This window comes from Triplophysa rosa, linkage group LG16 (assembly GCF_024868665.1).
Source record: "Triplophysa rosa linkage group LG16, Trosa_1v2, whole genome shotgun sequence".
Classification (NCBI taxonomy): domain Eukaryota; kingdom Metazoa; phylum Chordata; class Actinopteri; order Cypriniformes; family Nemacheilidae; genus Triplophysa; species Triplophysa rosa.
Window position 1 is genome coordinate 19457858 of NC_079905.1, and position 23516 is coordinate 19481373.

Here is a 23516-nt window from a genome sequence, read left to right on the forward strand (position 1 = left end):
AGGTAATGTAAGTCGCTTTGGATAAAATCTTCTGCCAAATGCGTAAATGTTTACTAATGTGGACATAGCTTTCCGTATTTTCCTGACATTGCCTGTTACTAACGCCAGCGGGGAACGTTCTTTTTCCAAACTGTCTTTAGTCAAAAACAGTCTTCGTTCAACAATGTTGCAAGAACGACTGAACAATCTAGCGTTGATGTCCCTGGAATGTGACATCCTCCGATCCCTGGATTTCAGCGACATTATCAAGCACTTTTCCTACATAAAAAGCAGGAAAAAAGTTTTTAAGATGAACTGAATTTTTATTGGAATATTATAGAATTGACAGCCGTTATTTTGAATGCTTGAATTAAGGTTTTTGTCATGACTCATGTTGCTCTCTTTGTGTGAGTCGTTAATTATTATTTCTTTGCCATGTAGTTTGTACAGCAACTGTTTTGTTATAAATCGAGACCCTCGCGTTCTGCTTTGTGCCTTTAAAAGACATTCCTGAGCGCTGAATACGCATTTTTAAGCGCAGAGATGCGTTCCACGTTCTATGGGGGGCCTGTGGTAATTCATAGCCCCGGGGCCCATGGAGGTCTTAATACGGCCCTGTACATGGACACGTTGAAGTAAAATCATTCAGCTAAACATTAACGCAATGAAATGTCTACAGTCAACGTTACATCGATAAAGCACAGTCGTTTTGCGCAACGATTTACCATGGTGGACAGGGACCGTGGGAGGGATTAGATTGCGTCGCGATGCGGGCGTGGGTGATTCTGAACTGGTTACTTTTTGTACATTTTGTGAATGGTTTGACTTTGTACAAGAAACTGATTCTTGCTGTTACAACATGCTGATCACTCTTTCCTTTTTTCAGAAATTGAGGTTGATGTTCACAGAGACCATGATTTTATACTTATTTGAAGGCTCCTTTAAAAAACAGGCCAAGTTTAACAGATTTGTGCGCGAGATGAAGGAGGTGGTTACAATAACACTAGAACCAATGCCAGCAGAAACTATCAACTCACTTAAACTACACAAATGTAAGTATTTGACTGTGTATTGTTAATTCTAGTTTTTTCTGTTTCTGTGCATATACAGATCCAAAAGCAGTAAATACTCTGTTTGTTTGTGTATATTTGTATCATCAGGGAAAGAGTTAACGATAGTTAAGACAATTTTTTTGCACACAACCTGTTACATAAAATATTTGTGATTTACCCATGAACAGGACTTTGAGATAGCCATATGCATTTGTCACAGTTGAAAAATCTTCAGTTTAGTGGCCAAACATCAATTTTATTACTAATCAAAATTTTACTTCCTCATTCTCAGTGCAGAAATGCAACAAGTGGTGGACTGCCTGCTGGATTTGCCAATCCACCCTTTACTAAATCCGAGGCTTGATAAGATAGAACCATGCCAAAAATCCTCCAAGGACAGACACAAAATCATTACAGTTCTCCATGAAGCCATGGTAGAAGAACACCCACTGTAAGTCAGCAATTTGTAGAGCAACATGAATACTTTGAATGCATGTCCGTGATGCAATTCTTTGTTGACATGTATTTTTATTACTTGTAGGCAACATTACCACTTCAAATGCAAGTAAAAACTTTTCTAAGGAGCCTGTTGGTTTTGATTTGAACGTTTGACGGTGAGCTAAAAGCCCTTTGTGCCCGAAGATACCAACAAAAGTAAGCTTCTTAACTCATACATTATAGCGACAGTTCTGCCAAAAATAAAAATTCTGTCATTTCCTTACCTTCGAGTTGTTACAAATCTGTATACTTTTCTTTGTTCTGATGAACAAAGAGAAAGATATTTGGAAGAATGCTTGTAACTTGACAGATTTTGCCCCCCATTGACTACCATAGTAGGAAAAAATACAATGGTAGTCAAAATTGCCCCAGAACTGTTTGCTGTCCTACATTCTTAGTCAATGGGGGGCAAAATCAAGTTATAAGCATTCTTCCAAATATCTTTCTCTTTTGTTCATCAGAACAAAGAAAATGATAAAGTAATTTTTCCTGCTGTGGGAATCAATGGGGGGCAAAATCTGGCTGGTTATAAGCATTCTTCCAAATATATTTATTTGTTTTCCTCAGAACTAAGAAATTTATACAGATTTGGAACAACTAGAAGGTGAGTAAATGATGACAGAATTTAAATTTTTGAGTGAAGTAACCCTTTAAGGATCTTGAAGGGAATGGCTATGTAAGTTACAAGAAATGTTACATTTCACCGGTACACCTAGCGGTGTAAATTACATAAGTTAAATAAGGACATTGTTACATAAATTATGTGTGCTTGTTAATAAATAAGATGTGCATTTACTGTACATCTAAGAAATTGGTGGATTTGGTTTATGTATGCTTAAAAAATAACTTATTCCCTGATCTGTGTTATTCTTTTCCACTCACATGTTAGCACACTTGGCACCAGTCCATCAAACGCAAATTTAAAGCTGAGCATGCACCTCTGGTCCATGATGATGAGGTAAAAAAGAGCAAGGAGAAGTTTGGGCACAAAACACAGATACCCTCTGAACAGTCAGCAGCTTGTCACAGATCCAATTCAGAGGTAAGTGGATTCATGTTATTCAACAGGTGTATTAGTCAAGAGCCCAATAGTCTTCTCTAATCCTCAAAGTTACAAAAAATATTTATCCAAGAGCAGTGCGTGTCATTAATATTAATCTAACATTAAAAAGAGGAGCAGGCTTTTTAGGTTGCTGTTGCTTTAAGACCAAATGCATAGATCTGACTTCTCAGCTGTTAACATTTACTGTGTTTTGGGGCTGTCAATATTGTAAACATTATTATTTGACATGATTATTAGTGATAATATCAAGCTAACAAATTTAAAATTGCACTAGATACTCTTACTGTATATAGTAAATCTTCACAAAATATTCAGTCAAAATCATAAAAAATGTCCTTTGTCATTTCATTGATTTGTGTTTTGAGGTTTAATTACTATTATTATGATAATTATGTATATTTTATATTTCAGCAGGAGATTGCTTGTTGAGGATGCATCCTCTATTGAGCGTCATGTCAATATCCTGCAAGTCCAGTATAGCAAGATGCGACCAGACACCTTGGTGGTCAAAGATACCGAATGCATGGCGAAGAAGGGAGATAAGAGATGGAATGACTGTGGAGGATATATTAAAGAAATACCCTTTCCTAAAAACACCCTCAGGGGTGAGTGATATCACAAATTTGATATCAGTTCTCAGCTTAAAATAAATGATGTTATGAAACAAGACGCTACAAAGATTTGCATTTGTAACTCTTGTAAAGACATTGTGATTTTTTTTAAACGTTGAACGTTTGGTGAACAAATATGTGTATTCTACCTTATTCCATTTTTGTAATATAACTACATGTAAACGGCTATGAAAGTGGCAACAAAAACTATTGTTAAAACTTCTTATTTGATTTATTATTATGCATGTGAATAATTTATCTTTCTTTTTCTGTCAATTTTCAGTTGTGTGATTAAGTTGACCGAATGGATGCATCAACAGTCATCTTAATCCAGCGCTTCAGGGAGGCCTTTATTGTGCCAAAGTTGCTTGAGCTTGTTCAAAGGAAGGGCAAGCCCCTTCCAATAACTATCACCTAAATGATAAATATCCTGTGCTGAACATACCACAACTTTATTGATGCACAAGGTGCAGAAGAAAAACTTTCACCTGAAGGACTGGATAGCTGTAAGTCATATTTTACATTGTCTTTCAAACGTCATGTCTGTCGTTAACAGGAAAATTGTTGTTCCTCCTGATGTTATCGATGTTACTGAACACATTTGAGGATGTATTCATAGTTGACTATCCATGCAGCGAAAATTCCTTTGTTTCCTTTGTTTAAAGTATTGAAATGTCAATACTGTATGGCTTTTGTGTGTCATTTTTTTATATCAGTTATGTATGATTCACACTTTCACACATACACAAAGTTGACCCTGAATAAGTCTTTTATAAAACCAGGGCAAGAGATGGGCTTTCAGGCCCTTGACACTTAATCTGCTGATAAGTTTGTAATACTCAAGAAGTTCAAATTAATTGTGCAGTACTTTGTTGGGTGAAATGTGTGGTTATGATACATGTTTTAAGGCTATAAAGTTAATGAAATGTTTAATGTTGTTGAAAAGCATTTTTGATGTTTAAAAGTGTTTTAAGAGTAGAAAAAGATATCTTTTGAAAAAGTGCTATTACTTAGTAATTCAGAAAGGGATTGTTTTAATGTAATGTTTTTATTACATGGTACAAAATTGAATGCGCTGATTTAAAAAAAAAAACAGGCTCAATATTTGTTGATTCTTGCTGTTTAAAAAACATAAGTGTATGAAATGTTAACTGTTTTTCAAATTTCTCAGTATGCATCCCGTGATGACACATTGGATACAAATGCTTAATATTGATGTAAAAAATGTGAGATTGGAATATTTTTTAATGTTTAATAAATGTGAATAATAAACAACATTCTGGTCTTTTCAATGTGCTGTATGGAGCAAAATTGCCATCACAAGGTACAAAAGACTTGTCACTGGGGTAGTACCCTTAAAAGGACAAATTTACACCTTTTTAAAAGGTACAATATGGTACCATAGCAGTATAAGGTTAGGGCTGTCACGATTATTAAATAATCGTCTCATCGCGATGGTTTCAGATCATCGCAATTATTGCACATCTCTATAGAAGACACTAGGGGGAGCTGTAGTGCATCTGCATATTGTATATTTTATTGTACTGTATATATTGTAACTAAAGCATGGTAATACTTGTAAAATGTACCACCACAACACAATCACTTAAAAAAAAACTAAAGCATATACCATAAAAATAACCTGCAGTACAATTTAATATTATTTCAGTGTGAAAACCAGTCTACCAAAATCTCATTAACATAGAAGTAAACTTTTATTGTAGTCTCGCAAGTGAGAAAAAAACAGATTAGAAGCTTTTCTATGACTGATAGCATTTTAATGGGGGCTTCAATTCACTCCTGATCTGATCAATTTACTTAATTTACAAGTATTTGGCGAATGTATTATTGACAGGTAAAAGCCTAAACCTCAAGTATGATGACCCAATTTTTTCCTATGTATTTCCAATAAAAAGAACATAGTCTTTATATTCAGAACAATATGGTCGTTTCAAAGCTGAATAAAAAATGTGTGAGAATTAAAAGTCAAAGCTCTAAAACAGACAATTAATCATCATAATCGCAATGATTTATTAGACAATTAATCGTCAGCCAAATTTCATAATCGTGACAGCCCTATATAAGGTACAATTTAGTAATCAAAGGTACAAATTTGTCTTTGAAAGGTACATGCTTTCAGGGTACTGAAATGTACCCATGTGAAAGGGTACAATGGGTGTACCTTTGAGGGTACTGCCCCAGTGACAAGCCATTGTACCCCTAAAGGTACAAATTTTTCACATTTTTCTGACAGTGTTGGCATCCTGGAGATCTTTAAATGTAAATGACCATTTTTTTACATTTGACACCCATAGCATTTAATCCATGCAATCAAGGTGCTTAAATTTTTATGCATACAGCTTTATAACTCTGACTATTTAAAAAGGCATAAAAATCCAGGAAAAAACAGCTTATTACACAGCTCAAGGAATTTGCAATATAAATGTTTGGCAATCAGTTAGTGATGTTGATTTTGCACCTGCATTCAACACCAATCAAAGCGTCCTGATAATTAAACAGAGGTGTTTGTAGAACGGAAAGTCTTTATATTTTATCTTCTGTTGAAAGTGAGAACAGTGAGTGGCCTAAGAATGGACTTTAAGGGGCACATTCATGGTACTGACCAAAAACTCAAAATGCTCGAAATTTCTGAAATCTATTTGCTAGCTGTTTTATATTAAACAACACAACATAAATTATTCAATTTAGAACGGCATGCCTTTCTTATTTGGACTGGCAAAGAGTGAAAAGTACGCTTGGATTTAAGGTGCAATTTAGTTTTAAATGTGGAAGTGCACTTATATACGATTTAGACAGGCACAATGAAAGGGAAACTGAAAGAGAGAAAATGAAAGAGGAGAAGGATGAGAAAATGATAAGAAAAGCATTAAAATTATAGAACAGTTTTCTAGGCAACTTTGCTTTTGCAATAAAGGCAGGCAAGTCAAAGGTCACATGCTTAGATAAGAGTGCACAACTCCTGATCGGTTAGCTGGTTGACCTCCATGATTTTGTGGAGCTGCTCTGAGTAGCGCATTCGGTCCTGCAAGAAATGAGGAATGCGCACATGCTCCATCAGAGCCAGACCCTTCAAACGCTCCACATCCTCAAACGACACCTGCAGAACTCATGCACCGTTAGAACTACATCACCGCAGCAAAATGGTCATTTAGAGAGCACCTATATATGTTTAGAAAACTGGTTGTGAAAATACTGAAGGAAACCCATAAAGTGTGTCTCTCTTAACTTACAAATTTAGATTTTTATGTTTTTATTTTGTATGTTAACAGTTGATAATAAATTCCATTGAGTAAAGTTACAGTTTACTGTTCATTTGTAGATATCATATAATTAAGGCTAATTCACACTGATCCAACAAACGTTTGTTGGATCAGTGTGAACTAGCCGCATGGTTCAAAGAAAACAAACATACTTTAAATAGTGACTTTACACAAACCTTTCCTAGAGCCATGAGAAGCTGGAAGTCAATCTTGTCTCTGTGTCTGAGGATCTTCAGAATACCATCCAGATAAACCTGGTCCTTACTGAAACAACCTAAACAATATATATCAGTTATACACTGTGTTATTTTACCGAATTATTATGCAAGTGACATATCAATAAGATTTTGGTAATAAAGAGTGTTTTGTTTTTCCACATCTTTTTAGATGACAGTTTTGTTCAATAGTTTGCTATGTCTTCTTAGGTAAATGGAAACCCTACTTAAAGAGGTTGTTCCACATGATCAAGCATGTCACAGTTCTCATGCAATATGGGGAAGATGAAAAGCATGAAACAATGCAGTGTCTTGCAAAAGGCATCAAAACACAATATTTTGCGAAAAGCAAATAGAGATTATTGAAATGTCAAAAGATTTGTGAGTGCCTTAGAAGACCTCGGTCAGATAAAGACTTATTAAGGAAAGTTTCTGTCATACAAATGTATTTTATTTCGCAATCAAATTCACCTGGCCGCGCTGTGTCTGTCTGTCCTCGTTTGGCTCTTACACAATAGTCCCACCTCGTGTTTGGGTCGTGGACGAATCGGCCCAGGTCATTAAACAGTTGTGAGAAGGACATGTGGCTGGCCTGGTATACCGTGTAGTAGAGCAGGGCAGCCCGCCACAGGGTGGGGTCCTTGCGCAAGAGGACGCTGTGGATGCTAGCCAGCCCCTCTTCAGTGGGGTTGATGGGCCGCAGGCCATGTTTTTTTCTGCCTACACTGCTGCTCCATGGCTGGTGACTGTTGTTGATGCCTCTGAAGTAATGTGTACCTGAGTGAGGGGTGCAGAGGGGTCAATACTCCGAACCAAAATAATATGAGGACCAAAAGCATAAACCAGTTTATTCACTGAGCGCTAAAGAATTGCTTTTTCATTGCTAAATGTTTCCCTGCCTTAATGTTTTCAAAAAGTGATTTAAACAGCATAGCATCAACAGTATAAGCTTATATAATTTATGTGGATAGCACAATTTGTGGATGAATTCTGAGAGAAATGATTAAGATAATATTGAAATTACTGCAGACTTTGACAGATCTGAGCACAGCATTTAGCATATGTTGAGATATCAAATCTCTCATTTTTGTGATATTTTGTGATACTTTCTTAAGGGATGACATGCAAATATTTCTTTGCTATTTTTCCCCTGCATAGCCTTAATTTGGGTACGCACTGATAAGCAAACATACTGATTTCATGCCTTAGCATCCCCTGCAGCCACTGTTCTCTGGCAGCAGAGATGTTAATAGTGAGCGTAGGTCTGCCATTCACCACAGTCATAGATGCTCTGGATAGTAGATCATCAGTAAGATGAACCACAATCTGCGGAGAATAAGTCAAAACTATTTTTAGACAATTGGCTATTTAGAATACTACTGTCTTATTTGACATATTTTGTCTATTAAAAGTGGCCCAGAAAGATTGCACACAAAGGAACAAGATTTTTACTTAACATATGGATACATCTTACAGTATGGCAACATACAGTTTTTGTAAAGAAAATTCTAGATAAAAATGGTGTGATGGTTCAAACTGGTTCTGTCTCTCTTCCTCTCTCACCTCTCCCATACATCCTTCCTTCTCCATGTACTTTTTAACATGGTACCAGATGCGGCTCTTTGTGAGGAGGTTTCCTCCTGTAGCTTGCTCAAACTTCTCATAGGATCCATATTTCCGCAGGGCCAGCTCCATGATTCGCTCAGCCTGAGAACAGTGGATAAACAGATTGGCCTCATTTGTATTTTGCACATAGAAGAAAGGAGACAATTTACAGATTATAATCACATAATAGGGTGGGTTTTTACAGTGCCATTAACCATAACTGATGCTTAAGATCATGACACGACAATACTGTGCTTAACATAAGAAGAATTTAAAGGGACATCATCGTGGATTGAATGGCACGAGGGTGAGTAAAAACTTTAACTTAACTTTACTTTATTTACTTAAACAGATATATTTTTCAAAATATGTTTTTTATAATCATTATGACAAAACCAGCCATAATTCAAGAGACAGACCAATAAATTTGACATACAAGTAATACGTCATGCTCTGCATAACTCAATAAAAAGCAAGCTCACAACTGTTATGTCACGAATGCGCAAGTTGTGTCACACCAAGAGAAGCCTGAGGGCAAATCCAGTGCGTGGTCAGCACTTGGAAATAATCGATGTAATGGTCTCCAGCGTAATTTCTTGTTCCAGCACTCACACGCAGCCGTGCGTGCATGCGCATTTAGCAGTTATTGGACCAAAAAGTTGTTCACACCTGTTGTGGGTCAAGGGAATTCTTTAAATATTTGTTAACTCCATTTTTTATAAACAGACTGTGATGAGGCTACTGTGTTGCATTTAGTTTGGTCACATTTAGTAACACTTTATAGTGCAGCTGTTATTTTACTCATAAAGCCTTTTTAGTCTCCTTTATCACTGACACGTGCTTCTTAATGGCAGTCATGCTCATGTGACTCAGTTCTGCTTTTTGCAGGGTCTAAAGACTTGGTGTTTTTGTAGAAACTGCATTAACGGAGCTGTTTTGACTACAACAAAAAGCTGTATGGAAAAAGCTGTCATGAAAAAAAAGTACTTAGTTTTTAAAACAAAACAAATAGCACTTACTTGTGGGAGAAAGCGGTCAGAAGCTATGCTATGCTTTGACAGAATCTGTGGAGGAACAGGGTTGCTGTATTCAAATTGAGGGTTGTAGGTAAAGTCTGATTTGAAAAACCTGGCCCTCTCTTTCTCCACATTAGATGGCTTTATGGCGGTAAGAATGCACAACTTCTTGCTTGAGTTCTCCCCATCATGACCAGCAGGGCATCCTCTGGACAAATGGGTCAGTTTTGTGCTACGAAAAGCCAGGGTGCTATTTTGGGGTCTGGGAATGGGGCATGGGGACAGGCGGATAGCACTTCCCAGCACAGTGAATCTGCTGTTTATTTTACTGGTACTGCTGGTGGAGAAACAGGATAAAACCAGCTGGGCATGTCTGGTATCTCTGCAACCGATGGCCAGCCCACTCGTCACTAGAGGCGCAAGGGTCGGTCGGGGTCTAACACGCCGTGGTGCCGTGGAGATTCTTTGTGCTCTTTCGGGGGACCTCTGCTCCTCCTCTGCCTCCTTCTGAAGCAGTACATTGAAGCTACTGGTGCCAGTGTTAAACAGGTCCTTCAGAACACCAGACGACACACGCTCCATGCGCACCTGACTAGGGCTGACAGGATTTTCCATTGGGCTTAGAACACACGTCTTAGATGTTTCAAACTCTTGCCAGTGGAGCCGTTCTGGAAAGAAATGGCATAGGACAGAATGTATTTAGTCTGTTGTTTTGTGCTGTTTGTTTACCATTGAGGTTAATACAACTACAGCTGGACTTGTTAGAAACAAATAAATAAACATGACATGTTGATCTGAGTTTAAATTGATTATATGTAAAAAGAAAATGCAAAGTGACACGGATGCAGCACAGCAGGGTGTGGGACAGCATTTAATAATACAGTTTTAAAATTACAGTACAAGTATTTATTTGTCAATTTTATCTGACAAATATTTCCGATCTGCATGTACATGTAGAGTATTAGCATGCGATGGCAGAGGGCACCAGATGGAATTACAAGACAAGGAAATACAGCTTGTCTTAAACTTGAGACCCAGCCCAGGTGTTGTCAGTGCCATGGCGCATCCTTTCCTCTGGAAATAAAATCTCCTTAGCCCACTTAAGCTTTACTCCAACAAAAGACAAGAAATATATCCAAACAGCAAAGTGAAATGAAGCCCATTCTAAGTAGCTTTTTCACCGTCTACTGAGTGGTCTTCACAAAGCTTTCTAATCTTATTAGGTACTCACGTCCGTTCACTATAAAAGCTCAAACTGTTGGACTTGTTTATACATTTTTTTTTACCAAGAAACAAATACATAAATATATTTTCTGTATCTTTTGAGTACTACATTAACGTCAGGAGATGCACATACATATCAGCATTAATTTGTCATCCAACTCTTTGTGTTCTGCATCATGAGTCATGATACACAATGACATCAGCAGTCCACGTGCCTCTGCACAATCCCACGCTTCATAACAACCACACTGACAAATGCACTGAAGTAGGACATAAAACTGTCTATGCATGTTTAGATCTTTAGGGCTGTATTGGCTCTCTTGGTCTTTAATGTAGAGTGGCTCCAGTACCATTAGAACATAGTATAAATGCCATTGCATTAGATAAAACCAAATGACATCTGCAGACAAATCACAATCACATTGTTTGACATGTATCCATACTGGACATTTTACAGTATCTTTTATTTTTAGCATTATAAAACTATACAGTACAGAGGTTGGCGAAATATTACAATAACCCATTGTTAAAGGGGGTTAATTTCGTGTTGGTTATTAGGAAAAAATGAACATAGCAGGTCTCTTTAACTGCTATATTGTCTAGGTTGCATGCCAAAACTTAAACTTGTTTCCAAAAACAAATTGTGTTCAGCTGTGCTTACTAGTACAAGAAACTGGTGAAATGGGTGACTTTTCAGAAGACAAGTTGTGGAAGCACACTTAGCAGGAACATCTAGCTCTAATATAATATGTATACATTTGATACTGGATATTGTGAATGTGAATGAATACGTTTTTAGGTGTGTCCAAAAAAGTTTATGAGGCTACTTTAACAACAGCAGTTTTATTGTCTTTATTCAAAAGCATGCATGCCACCATGCTTTTTTTGGTACCATGTTAATTACATGCGTTATTTATAATAGCACCATTACTTTACATTCTGATGTCATCAACATGGTGACATTTGTTTGGATGCATCAATTACATTGACACAGACTCACCTGTCACTTGAATAGACTCAAGCATCGTCTCGCTCGTGCTGTGCAGCCCCAACATTTCAACTGTGAAGTCGATGTTTATATGAAATAATAAAGCACTCAAATAAACCACGAAAAGTATCGATAAATTCGATTTTAAGACCGCGTATATGTAACGTGCACACCGATACTGTAGTTTGCAAATCTTCGCGCTCTCATCTAGCAGTCTGAAGCGAGCGCATAGCACGTTGCCATGGTACTCAGGCAACGTCACCATGTGGAACCGTCAGTTCCGTTTCCAGTAAACGTACATTACGTATTAAGTATATCTTTCAATAAATTAAGAATTTTAAGTACCGACAACGCTATTAAATATGTAAACGTTGTCTTTGCATTTAAAAACTCCATAGAAAACATCGTGATTATTTATCTTACGTTAGTGTTATCTTGTTATAAATTCTCAAATTCATTTCATAGATATATTAGAAATGAAAAACGACTAGTCCAAGAGTTTATGATCTCTATATTATTTTTATGCAGTTGTGCAATAAAACATATATAGATTTAATAGATGATTACTACCATCACCACTTAACTCTAGTGTAAAAATAGTCGTGGTATTACTTTGTAAGTACCAGAACACCCTTCCAAAACAGATTTGAACCAAATCAACTACACTGCAAAAAAATAAAGAAGGTAACATCATCACAGCATAACACAGTTAACCTTCAGGAATATCATTCAACCTGGGGTGCGTTTGCCATAGCATCGTTAGCCAACTATGGTCGCAAGTTCCGTCGTTCCAGCATAGTTCAACGATTTAAGTGTTTCCCGAAACCATCGTTCCAACGATCAATCGCAAGCAGCATCGCAAAGTTGCATGGTTGGAACTACAGGTCTAGAGCTGTGGTTAGAAGCATAGGTCCTTTTTATGACACGTAGACTTACATGCATCATGCCTTTGAGCAAACAACATGCAGTGCATTCTATATCCATAATTCGAAATACAAACAAATTTAATTTGACATCTTTTAGTTTGTTAAGAAAATACCAGCGCTGTTTTTATAAAAGTGTGCATGCTCTGAACGTACGTGCACAAGGACCCTGGGGAATCCCTGGGCGGAGTGATGTAGGAGGAAACTTATGAATGAATGAAATATCGTAAAATAACACAACAGACAACAAAATAGGATAACTAAAGTCGCAGTTAAATCCAATGCATGTTATTTACAGCAGCAAGAATTTGACATTAATTCGATATGAATGTATTTATTAGTAGACGTCATTACTCCACCACCTGTATGGCGTCATCAACTAGATTGCTGAACCAACTTCACAGCTAACTGACGACGTCGCCAGTTCGTCTTAATTTGGTCACCGTGACATTACTTTATGACCACGTTCTGAGGACGTCTTTGCAACGTTACATTTCTTAGATTGCTTATGTTCCAGAAACGTCCTAGCCACGTCCTCAAATAACGTCGTGAATTAATCCCATGGATAACGTTGTAGCGACGTGATGTACTGGTCTTCAGATAACCTGGACACTGGTCCTTTAATTAATGTATGTGGTCATTGTTGCTATAACGTTCCAGAAACGTCCTAGCCACGTCCTCAAATAACGTCGTGACTCGTGAATTAATCCCATGGAGAACGTTGTAGCGACGTGATGTACTGGTCTTCAGATAACCTAGACACTGGTCATTTGATTAATGAATCTGGTCATTTCTATTTATTATGTTATTGTGTGAAACATTTATGATCAGAGTAAAATCTGTTATAATGTCAAGACGAATGCAATAAATCCCACTTCTGACAGCTATTAAACAGGAGTTTAATTCGATACCACAATTAAAACTGCGTTTCTATTTATTTAGTGCGCGCACGCGCCTTTTCTGTTCTGCAAAGAGCCGCGCGCTCGCATCATTTAAACGTTAACGGTCATTTCTTTTTTCGTCACTGCCTGATATTCCTTTAGCGGTTTATTAATATTCTTTCTATACTTTATGCCTAAGGGGCTGTGTCCACCGAGGCGCATTTACGCGGCTGAAAACGGCAGAAGCTCGGCTGAAAACGCTCGCTGCAGGCGCAGCGTTCTGCCCAAAGTTGAGCATTTTTCAACTCAGGGCGCTCGGTCAAACGCCGGTGTTGTGCCGAAAACACACTCCCTACCAGAATCGCACTGCCTTCGCGTGCGCGCGCTTGACGTCACCGCTGGTTTACAAAGGCGATTCTGGTCTGTAACTCGCGTTTTTCAGTATTCGTTACGAAAATGTCACATTCTTAGACAATGTAAGCAATACAGGTATATTTATGTGATTGATTTAAACTTCGTTTGAATAAATGTCTTATATTTACATACGGAGAATAAGCATTTAGTGGATCGAAATGAAGTTGGATTAAACTAAATCGACTTTCTTGTTGTTCCAAATGACTGTAAACAGTACTGCATTACTGACTGAATCAACTCTTTTCATTACACCTAAATGTGTGTTTTACACCTAGTCCTTACACAAGGCAGAAAATTACATGTAGTTGAGGACACACACTGTAAAGAAAGCAGACACATCTGACGATATAAAATAATGTATAAATGATCAAATTGAAAAAAAAAAAAAGGGTTTAAATGGCGAACACTGACATTTTTAAATAGGTAAAGACGAATGATGATCCTGCAGAAAGATTTATTGATTTAAGTTGAAAAGGTAATGTAACATGGGGGGGTTATAATGCTCTCTATAATGCTTTATAATAACGATAAACACTTGTATTTTTCAGGAGACAGACTGCAGATCGAGAGATGTCACCAGCACCCGTTTTCATGTGTCTCTGACATTGCAAACCTGAGATTTGGGGGGGGGTATGATTTCGGCAAGCCTTGCCAAAATCACACTCCCCTCTTTATAATGCTTTATAATAATGATAGACACTTGTCTTTTTCAGGAGACAGACTACAGTTCGAGAGATGTCACCAGCATCCGTTTTCATGTGTCTCTGACATTGCAAACCTGAGATTTGGGGGGGTATGATTTCGGCAAGCCTTGCCAAAATCACACTCCCCTCTTTATAATGCTTTATAATAATGATGGACACTTGTCTTTTTCAGGAGACAGACTACAGCACGAAGAGTCACTCCAGTGCTATCCAAGAGATTTGTTTAATATTCATGATCGGATTCATTTTTATGTTAATGTCAAATCCATAGGCTTTTTGCTTAATCTCCTGTGATGACCTATCATGAGGGCCATTATCATGCTTATTCAGGAGAGATGGACTATGAATTTTCTAATCATTGGACATGTTTAGAGGAGACAAAATAGTGTCCATAAATCAAAAATGGGTTGTTTTCCAACTTTCAAAGTTCATTTCTCCTGTTTGCTTAGTTCATAGTGTTAATCCAACTCTGATTAAGGTGTCACTAACAGTGTTCATTCTATTTGATGTATATTAACTACAATAGTTCGTGTTAAATATACAAAAGGCCTTTATATTATTATTTACACATATGTTGTATACGTAGATTCATATGACTGTTAATTCAAGTGATATAATTGTAAACCCTACAGCTACTCTGCACTCATGTTTATATTACGCACATTAAGGTAAAATACATTACATGATGACTGTATTATTAAAAGGTTGTCTTGAGTAAGCTATGTTTGTTGTGAAAACCTACACAAATACGTCTCCCTCTTTGACAAAAAAAACGCTGCATCTTACTTCAGTACGAGCTTTATGGGATGGGATTTCAATCAAATTTGAACACTGCGCCTTGCAAATTCGCCACAATTTTCTCCGCCACCAGATTCTATTTCTTAGTCTACAATTTTCTTGGATGTCCTGTTGTTCTGTTTGATTGATTTATTGACCATGGATCCTGTGATTTATAAGCAAATTACAACGTACAAGACCACTGGAACGTACCCTGACGGACTCAAGAAGAACGAAAAAAATACTTTTCGGCAAAAGGCCAAGAAATTTAAAATGACAGGTAAATTCGAATGTATGATTAATTCTGATTAATAATTTGCGGGTGGATGAAGTAGTAGTCATGGTATAAGATGCGTACGGTATGCCTATAGATTTTTGGAATAGTGTGCAGATTTACCGGGTGCTTTATAACGTTACTGCTTTTTTGGAAAAAGATAAATCCCCCTCAAAATGGTTCTTTGAGCACATAACTTTCAATCTTTTTTTTTTTATCGCGGAGGCAAACATACACTGACGTCTTTACTTTTTTAAATGCTTTGGTCTAGACGCCTAATCTTGATCCTGGAATATATATAAACTGACCAAATTAATTTCTCTGATAATTTTAACCGCTAACGTTATATACATGGCAGTACGTTATGTGTCTTGAATGCTCCATTGGTTTGCTGCATACTCTGTTAGAATTTAATAAATTTCTACCACTACAAATTATTTGTTAAACAATGTGTTCAAATACGAAAAGTAGTGGTCTTGGTGATCTATAGTGTCCCTAACTCTTGGATCTTGAAATTAAGCAGCTCTTGAATTCCCCGCAACCTCGCCAAAATACCTCTTGTCATTTACCTCCTTACTGCATATAAACCAGATATGAAATAAACTACCAAAAAAACATTTGTGTTTCCAAAACATAAATTGTGGACAAATTGATAATCCCCAAACCGGGCCAATGTTGCAATGTCAGTCACACACTTTTACGGACATATTAATACATTTTCCATGAAATACACACAATATGAAATCTCTGTTTGTGTATATTATACAAGGATGTAACGATACTTCGTACTACGATATTTCGCGATGCAAAAATGTCAGGATGCGCATCGAAGAGAGATGGGGATATTTTACGATATGATGTTTAATTGTATTCGTTGAGCGGTCAAGACGCTACCTACTCTGCGCCAGCGCGTCACTTGTGCTTATCTCACATATGCGGTAGAGAGAGAAGTCTCTGGGAGAAGGGGAAGCACAAGACACAATCTGTCTCCAAGTGGTTTACAAAGCGTCATATTTTCCTTCACAATCGCCGTTAAAACACAGCAAACTTGAAGCGTGACTGCAGGCGAGTCACGCCAGTTTTTAAATGCCAATGTTCATTTATCCGCTAACGTGAGCTGCTGCATTACGCGATATGCAACATAAAGTAAGCCAAAAGAAACCAGCGCTGTTCCGATCAGAGAAGCGATGAAGTGAGTCGTACTGTAGATTAAAAGATCGAATGACATGCTAAAAAACAAGTATGTGATCTGCATGATTGAAGAAATGTAATACAGTTTATGTAATATGTCTTTTTGAAAGATTTTTCTCATTAATTACTGTCTCAAGCAAAGACAGCGCAGCTTCACAGAGACACGAGCCAATAGCGTTTGAGTGTGAGCTCTATCAGAGCGTTTCATTGGTTAAATGTACTGAATGAACACGCCCTTCACTGAACGAACGAGTCAATCGAGTCAAAATGAGACTGAATGATCCGCTACATGTCGTTCATGGTCTAATATTCTCTGTTACAACACTGCATATCCAGTAGTTACTCAACTTTTCCGAAATAAAAGGTAAAGTAAATTATGTCGAAACAGTTCAATCTTTGTATGGAACATTTAATTACACCAATTCAATGAGTTATCCAAATAGATTTTAGTAGACTAATATAATTTAGATTTTGTCGACTAAAACTATGATAAATAGGGATGACTAAAACTAAATTGCATTTTAGTCAAAAGACTATGACTAAAAGCTAAATCAAAATTTGTTGTCAAAAGTGACACTGATCTTAATTCTAATTTCAGTTTAGCCTTAAAATGTTAAAATTCTTTAATGAGTTGCATGTTCAACAAAATAAGCTAATGAAATTGTTAATATTTTGAAAATAAATGTTATTTAAATTTTTTATTTTGTTAAAAATATAGAGATATGTACCGAATCGTAAGCTGAGCGTATCGTTACACCCCTACAAGGATCTCACACCACTTCTTACAAAAGTCTGGAAGTCTTTCTGGATTTGTAATTCCAGTGGTATCTGACCCTTTCTGTAAGTGTTTTGGTTGAATATGGGTGTCGAGATCTGTTTGGTTATTAGCATTATTCCAAATATCTTTCTCTATGTTTATCAGAACAAAGTTTTATATGCACATTTGGAACAACTCGAAGGTGAGTTAATGATGACAGAATTTAAATTTTTGGTTGAAGTATCCCTTTAACTGTCACAAGCCCACATGTGGGGCCAAATTCTTTTTTTAACTATTCAACTGCTAATATCCTATGCCAAACGTAAAAAACCTAACAAACAAGACTTGTGTGCATTTTGTAAGCAAGTTAACGTGAAAATCCTTTACAAATGTGTGTCCAGAGAATAAAACTTTGAACTTTGAATTATTTCTTTTTCTCATAGATGGAGAATTGTTTTATGTACGTCACAAAGGAATGACAAGTGAAGTAACGACAAAAGTTGTTTGTGGAGCAGAGCAGGCAGATGAAATCTTCAAGGAGTTTCATGCCAGCAGTCTTGGGGAGCATACTGGTCAAAAAAAGACCAGAGATGCGATTTGCATAAGATTTTTTTGGCCTAGTATGTCACAAGACATTGATGCATGGGTAAAATATCTACTGATTTTGCCTATCATGAGAATTGTAATGTAGTATTGTATATAATACCTTATACCATGGGCTGTTTGAATACTCAATTCTGAATGGTTGGGAGATGTGTATTAAAGCTGTTTAATGCACAGGTAGTTCCAGTCAGTTTGATCAACATTTGAAATTAACTGATGAAAATAACTGTAATTTTAACATGTCTGATCCAAAATCACACTGTTAACATCAATAACAGCTTTAACTTGGCAAATGACCATGGTATAAGCGGGATAATCCATGGCTAGCCGTGCATTTAAGGGTTTTAATGCAGTTCGCAGAGGCAACATCCACGTTGTGCATTGAAACCATTTAACACACGGCTAGCCGTGGATTTTACCCTACATAATATAAGTAATAATAACTTCTTGGATTCATGTTTAGTGAATTGTTCATAATTCAGTGAAAAATCATGAGTGCTTAAACAATTAAATGTTGTATGTTTTGACAAGGTGGCACAGTGTGAAGCATGCCAGTCCAGCAGACCATCGATAAAAATGGAGACGGAATACACGCCAATTGTGGTATGATTTGTTTTCTATTACAGACCCAAAAGATTGAGAACTGAAATATCACTTTGGAAAAAAAATACAGGAGAAAACCAGCTACAGTATTAAGCTCGATTACATAGGGCCTAAAGTGTTTAACAAATAAATTAGAGTGCCACAGCTCATTGCCGACCTAAACTAACGGTTCTGGTGATTATAAAAATATTTTTTATGTTTTTTGTTAAAGGGGGGTGCATATTATGTAAGCGATGTATTAAGTAAGCAATGTCTGGTAGCCGATGTTGATGTTTTAAATCACTAAAACAAACACTCCCCTACCCCAAAAGGGTCTCGCCCTATTTTAATAGCTCCTTGATTGCATATTCATGCAAAATATTCAAAGCATATATTAGTTCTGTGAAACAAAGCCAAACCAATGTTGCTCACCTATCGAGAGAAAAACAAAGCAATCTCTGCATCCAATCGCAGTGCCTCCAGCTCCTTGAGTTTTTTTCAGCGCTGAAAAACTGATCAAATATTTATATGGGTCCTACTTCTTTCCATATTGTAAGCCTTCTTTTGTTCCGCAGAAGTTTTCCTCTTTCGTTTTTTATCTGCCATTTTTCTCTTTCTGTCATTGCTTGGCTCAGCTGATGTCAGTCCTGTGCACTGAGTGCTCTCTATTAGACACGCCCCTTACTGTTGATGGGAACAAGTTTGTTTTGGTATTAAACCCGACTCAGTATTCTAAAGGATTTTTGAAAAAATACTAACCCCGCCTTTAATGATTAGTCCACCAGTATGTGTAAGCTCTTAAGTCACAGTAGTATGTCTAAAATACGCTATAATTATTTACAGATTGAGCAAAATGTTAAGAAAAAATAAGAGNTAAAATATAATTAAGGGAGAGTAATGAAATCCTAGAACAGGGGTGTCAAACTAAATTCCTGGAGGGCCGCAGCTCTGCACAGTTTAGCTCCAACCACATCCAACCCCCACCTGTTTGGATGTTTCAAGTAACCCTTAAGAGCTTGATTAGTTGAATCGGGTGTGTTAAAGTAGGGTTGGAGTTAAAGGGCATTTTCCAAACGGCATTTATGCGCACTTGAAGGATTCTTTGTGTAGTGGCATTCTAAACTAAAGTGTTCACCTAAAGTGAGTTCCGTTTGTGATAACGTGATCTTAGATTACGAATTCTTGCCGCAGATTTTGCAGAAAATATGCCGCGGAATTTTGACGTTACCTAATTGTAAGTACAATAATTTAGTTTGTTCTTGTTTTACACTTTTTTGTGAGTGATATATAGCCTATGATTTAAGATGGTTAAAATAAACAAGTCCAACAAACAAGCGCTAGATTTGGCAGAAATACACATTTTACCAGCATTTGAAGTGGAAAAATGTGTATTTCTCCAAAACGCTACAGTAAAATAAGTCCATATATGGTGTGCATATAGTGTGGGATGGCCCCTACAGAAATCCATCATCAGTTTTTTCTACTTATTAGAAATAATGTTTCTATAGGCATTTGAAGTGGAAAAATGTGTATTTCTCCAAAACGCTACAGTAAAATAAGTCCATATATGGTGTGCATATAGTGTGGGATGGCCCCTACAGAAATCCATCATCAGTTTTTTCTACTTATTAGAAATAATGTTTCTATAGGCATTTGAAGTGGAAAAATGTGTATTTCTCCAAAACGCTACAGTAAAATAATTCCATATATGGTGTGCATATAGTGTGGGATGGCCCCTACAGAAACCGACCATCAGTTTTTTCTACTTATTAGAAATAACGTTTCTATAGGCATTTGAAGTGGAAAATGTGTATTTCTCCAAAACGCTACAGTAAAATAAATCCATATATGGTGTGCATATAGTGTGGGATGGCCCCTACAGAAATCCATCATCAGTTTTTTCTACTTATTAGAAAAAAATGTTTCTATAGGCTTTCAAAGTTGAAAAATGTGTATTTCTCCAAAATGCTACAGAAAAATAAATCCATATATGGTGTGCATATAGTGTGGGATGGCCCCTACAGAAATCCATCATCAGTTTTTTCTACTTATTAGAAATAATGTTTCTACAGGCTTTCAAAGTTGAAAAATGTGTATTTCTCCAAAACGCTACAGCAAAATAAATCCATATATGGTGTGCATATAGTGTGGGATGGCCCCTATAGAAACCCACCATCAGTTTTTTCTACTTATTAGAAATAAAGTTTCTATAGGCATTTGAAGTAGAAAATATTGTATTTCTCCAAAACGTTACAGTGAAATAAATCCATATTGTGTGCATATAGTGGGGTATGGCTCCTACTTAAACCCACCATCATTTTTTTTACTTATGAGAAATAATGTTTGTATAGTCAATTATATTGGAATAATATTTTTCAAACAAAATGCTTTCAAAAAACATACTGTAGTTAAACCTGTTCAAATCCATGGGTACTGTAATTGCATAATTGCAAACTGCATAAACCGTTTTGTTTGCAGGACAAAGGTCTAGAAGGCATTAAAATAATACATATTTAAGATACAGACAGAGACATTGTTTTCACAATATACAGACAGAGACATTGTTTTCACAATATACAGACAGAGACATTGGTTTCACAATATAACGTTACAGCAATCATAATGCAAACATTCGGAGAAAAAAACCTGCATAAATTACGACAAAAACGAGATATTCTAAACGTAAAACAAGAAATATTTTATTGACAAGAGACGCGGATCATCTACATTTAAATAAAGCTTTACAAGCGGTGTTCCTGTAATTTACCGTAAACCACTCAATAAGCGCGCATCTGAACCTAAATGGCGGCTGGCTTGACCGTGTATTTTCAAACCGCGGCTGGCTTGACCGCAGTCGCAGGCTTACAAAATGCAAAGGAAAATGACGGTCAAAACAGGGTTCCCGGTGCTCGATTACACGGATAACAAAAACACGCTTAAGAAAATATGAATTTTACCTTCTTATTTTTTATTTTTCCAGTCCCGTCTCGATAAACTTGCTGCTCGGTGGAGTTGCCAGTGCGCCACTGCTCTGCCAAAGATATCCTTCCGCCGATAAAGAAACTCCTCTGTAGTTTGATTTATTTATTTATTTGATTTAAATCATAGTTGTCATTTAAACATTAAACATTTTCAACAAAAGAATATTTAATTATGTGATATAAGAAAAATCTACCAAAACTCAGGAAAACTACTTTGTCAAGCGGAACAAAGTCAGGTCAGGGGTGTGCTCGACTCCATGCATCACCTGCGCAAAGCAATCGGGTTATGACATCAAGATACCGCGACTTCGTTTCTAGGCAAGTGCTTCCTGATCGATCTCGCGGTAGTGTGACGTAGCCGGTCGGTCTGCTCAGCTAAGTACGAAGTCGAAAGTATCTATCACATTGAGCAAGAACGTCGCTTGTGAGACTCAATGTAAATTGACCTGGATTTCTGCATTTATCTATCGTGGTTGATTTTCATACAGTTAGGACAGTGAAAGGAAGAAAATACTTATACAGGCCTATTGAATGAATTAACAAAAATATTCCAGAAACTCCATTTGCATTAAATACATAACAAAATCAGCCTAAATATCTGAGATATTTGTATGTTTAAAAGGATTATCAACCAAATATAAGAACTTTAAAAAGTTCAAATGCATAATGTATTTTAAGCATGAAATCATATGCTCACTTGGAGCACATGAAGGTCTCGTATGGGAAAAGCTATGTGGGACCCATATTGTTATCCCACACAGGGCCCATATGTTTTGCCCATCTTAAACCTATGTCCATGTGGAGCCCATATCGCCCAGATAAAACCCATATGGGGCCCACATACAAATGTACGCATTTAAAGGAATTTAAAGGCATAATATGTATTTTAAGCATAAAATCCGTGTGCCCACATGCAGCCCATAAAGGTCCCATAAGGGCAAACTATTCAGGGCAGGAATTATAGTGAAATCACTATAAAAAATGACAACTACTGGCTGATTCAATTAGTTTCAATTTCATTGTAGTAACTCACAATGTTAGTCAGCAATGTGCATGGCCCCACTTGCCTGTATGAACTCCTGATAATGGCTGGGCATACTCCTGATGAGATGCCATATGGTGCCCTGGGGGGTCTCCCCCCAGACTTGGATCAGAGTATAAGTGAGCTCCTGGACAGTCTATGGTGCTACTCGACGGCTTCGGATACATGAGATCCAAGAGGTTCTCAACTGGATTTAGGTCTGTGCAACGTGAGGGCCAGTCAATGGCATCGATGCATTCATCATCCAGAAACTGCCTACAGACTGGTCACATGAGGCCGTGCATTATTATGCACTGGGAGGACCTTGCACCGCACCAGCATAAGATCTGACAATAGAGCTGAGGATTTCATCACGATTCTTCCCAGCCAACATTGGTATGTGGGCCCCATGTGGGTTATATCTGGGCGACATGGGCTCCACATGGGCATAGGATAAAAAAGGGCAAAATATATGGGCCCCATGTGGGATTACAAATGTGGGTCCCATATAGGTTTATGATTTTGGCTTTCATTGACCATTGTCACATTATTTTGTTCTCAAAACATTATGCAAATTATATATGTGAAGGGTTCTAACCTGGATATTTAGGGGTTCCCTTAATTTTTTTTGAGCAGTGCATAAATGGTACCATTTACACAAATGACACATTTCTAGTTGGAAACAGGAATCATATAACATAGCTGTTCAAAAACACAGTAACTAGACTAGACCATGTGCATAACTGCAAATACAAGGTTTTGTCCCAACTATCCTAGGCAGGTTTAAAGTACCATCACGTGTAATGCAGAATTGAAGGGTCTAAATTCAATCTGACGCCCTCATGCAACATTACCAGCACATTCCTGGTTACAGAG

At 37.1% G+C, this 23516-nt stretch overlaps 1 protein-coding gene and 1 long non-coding RNA gene across 3 annotated transcripts; one reads left to right on the plus strand and one right to left on the minus strand.

The window, feature by feature from the left end:
* The first annotated feature begins 24 nt into the window (after window positions 1–24).
* On the plus strand, window positions 25–2144 carry LOC130567538 (uncharacterized). The gene is made up of 3 exons (XR_008964593.1): window positions 25–1031; window positions 1324–1482; window positions 1573–2144. It is a non-coding gene; the product is annotated as an uncharacterized LOC130567538 (long non-coding RNA).
* A 378-nt stretch (window positions 2145–2522) lies between these two features.
* matcap2 (microtubule associated tyrosine carboxypeptidase 2) lies at window positions 2523–23412 on the minus strand. 2 transcript variants are annotated; one of them, XM_057355713.1, is made up of 7 exons: window positions 21596–23412; window positions 9324–9988; window positions 8263–8406; window positions 7893–8025; window positions 7171–7476; window positions 6661–6758; window positions 2523–6321 (listed from the first exon to the last, which is right to left on the minus strand). In XM_057355713.1, the coding sequence occupies exons 2-7, from the start codon at window positions 9933–9935 to the stop codon at window positions 6163–6165; spliced, it is 1452 nt and encodes a 483-aa protein (XP_057211696.1). In that variant the 5' UTR covers window positions 9936–9988; window positions 21596–23412; the 3' UTR covers window positions 2523–6162. The 2 variants fall into 2 exon arrangements, with proteins under 2 accessions (XP_057211696.1, XP_057211695.1); XM_057355712.1 differs by lacking the exon at window positions 21596–23412 and adding an exon at window positions 11545–11765.
* Window positions 23413–23516: the final 104 nt, after the last annotated feature.

Excerpts from the sequence above, each read along its gene's own strand:
- matcap2 (XM_057355712.1), bottom strand. The coding sequence starts at position 11,599 with ATGTTGGGGCTGCACAGCACGAGCGAGACGATGCTTGAGTCTATTCAA. Across the intron at positions 9,989-11,544 it reads TGAGTCTATTCAAGTGACAG|AACGGCTCCACTGGCAAGAG; the intron begins GTGAGTCTGTGT and ends ATTTCTTTCCAG. Across the intron at positions 8,407-9,323 it reads CTGACCGCTTTCTCCCACAA|GCTGAGCGAATCATGGAGCT; the intron begins GTAAGTGCTATT and ends CACTGTTCTCAG.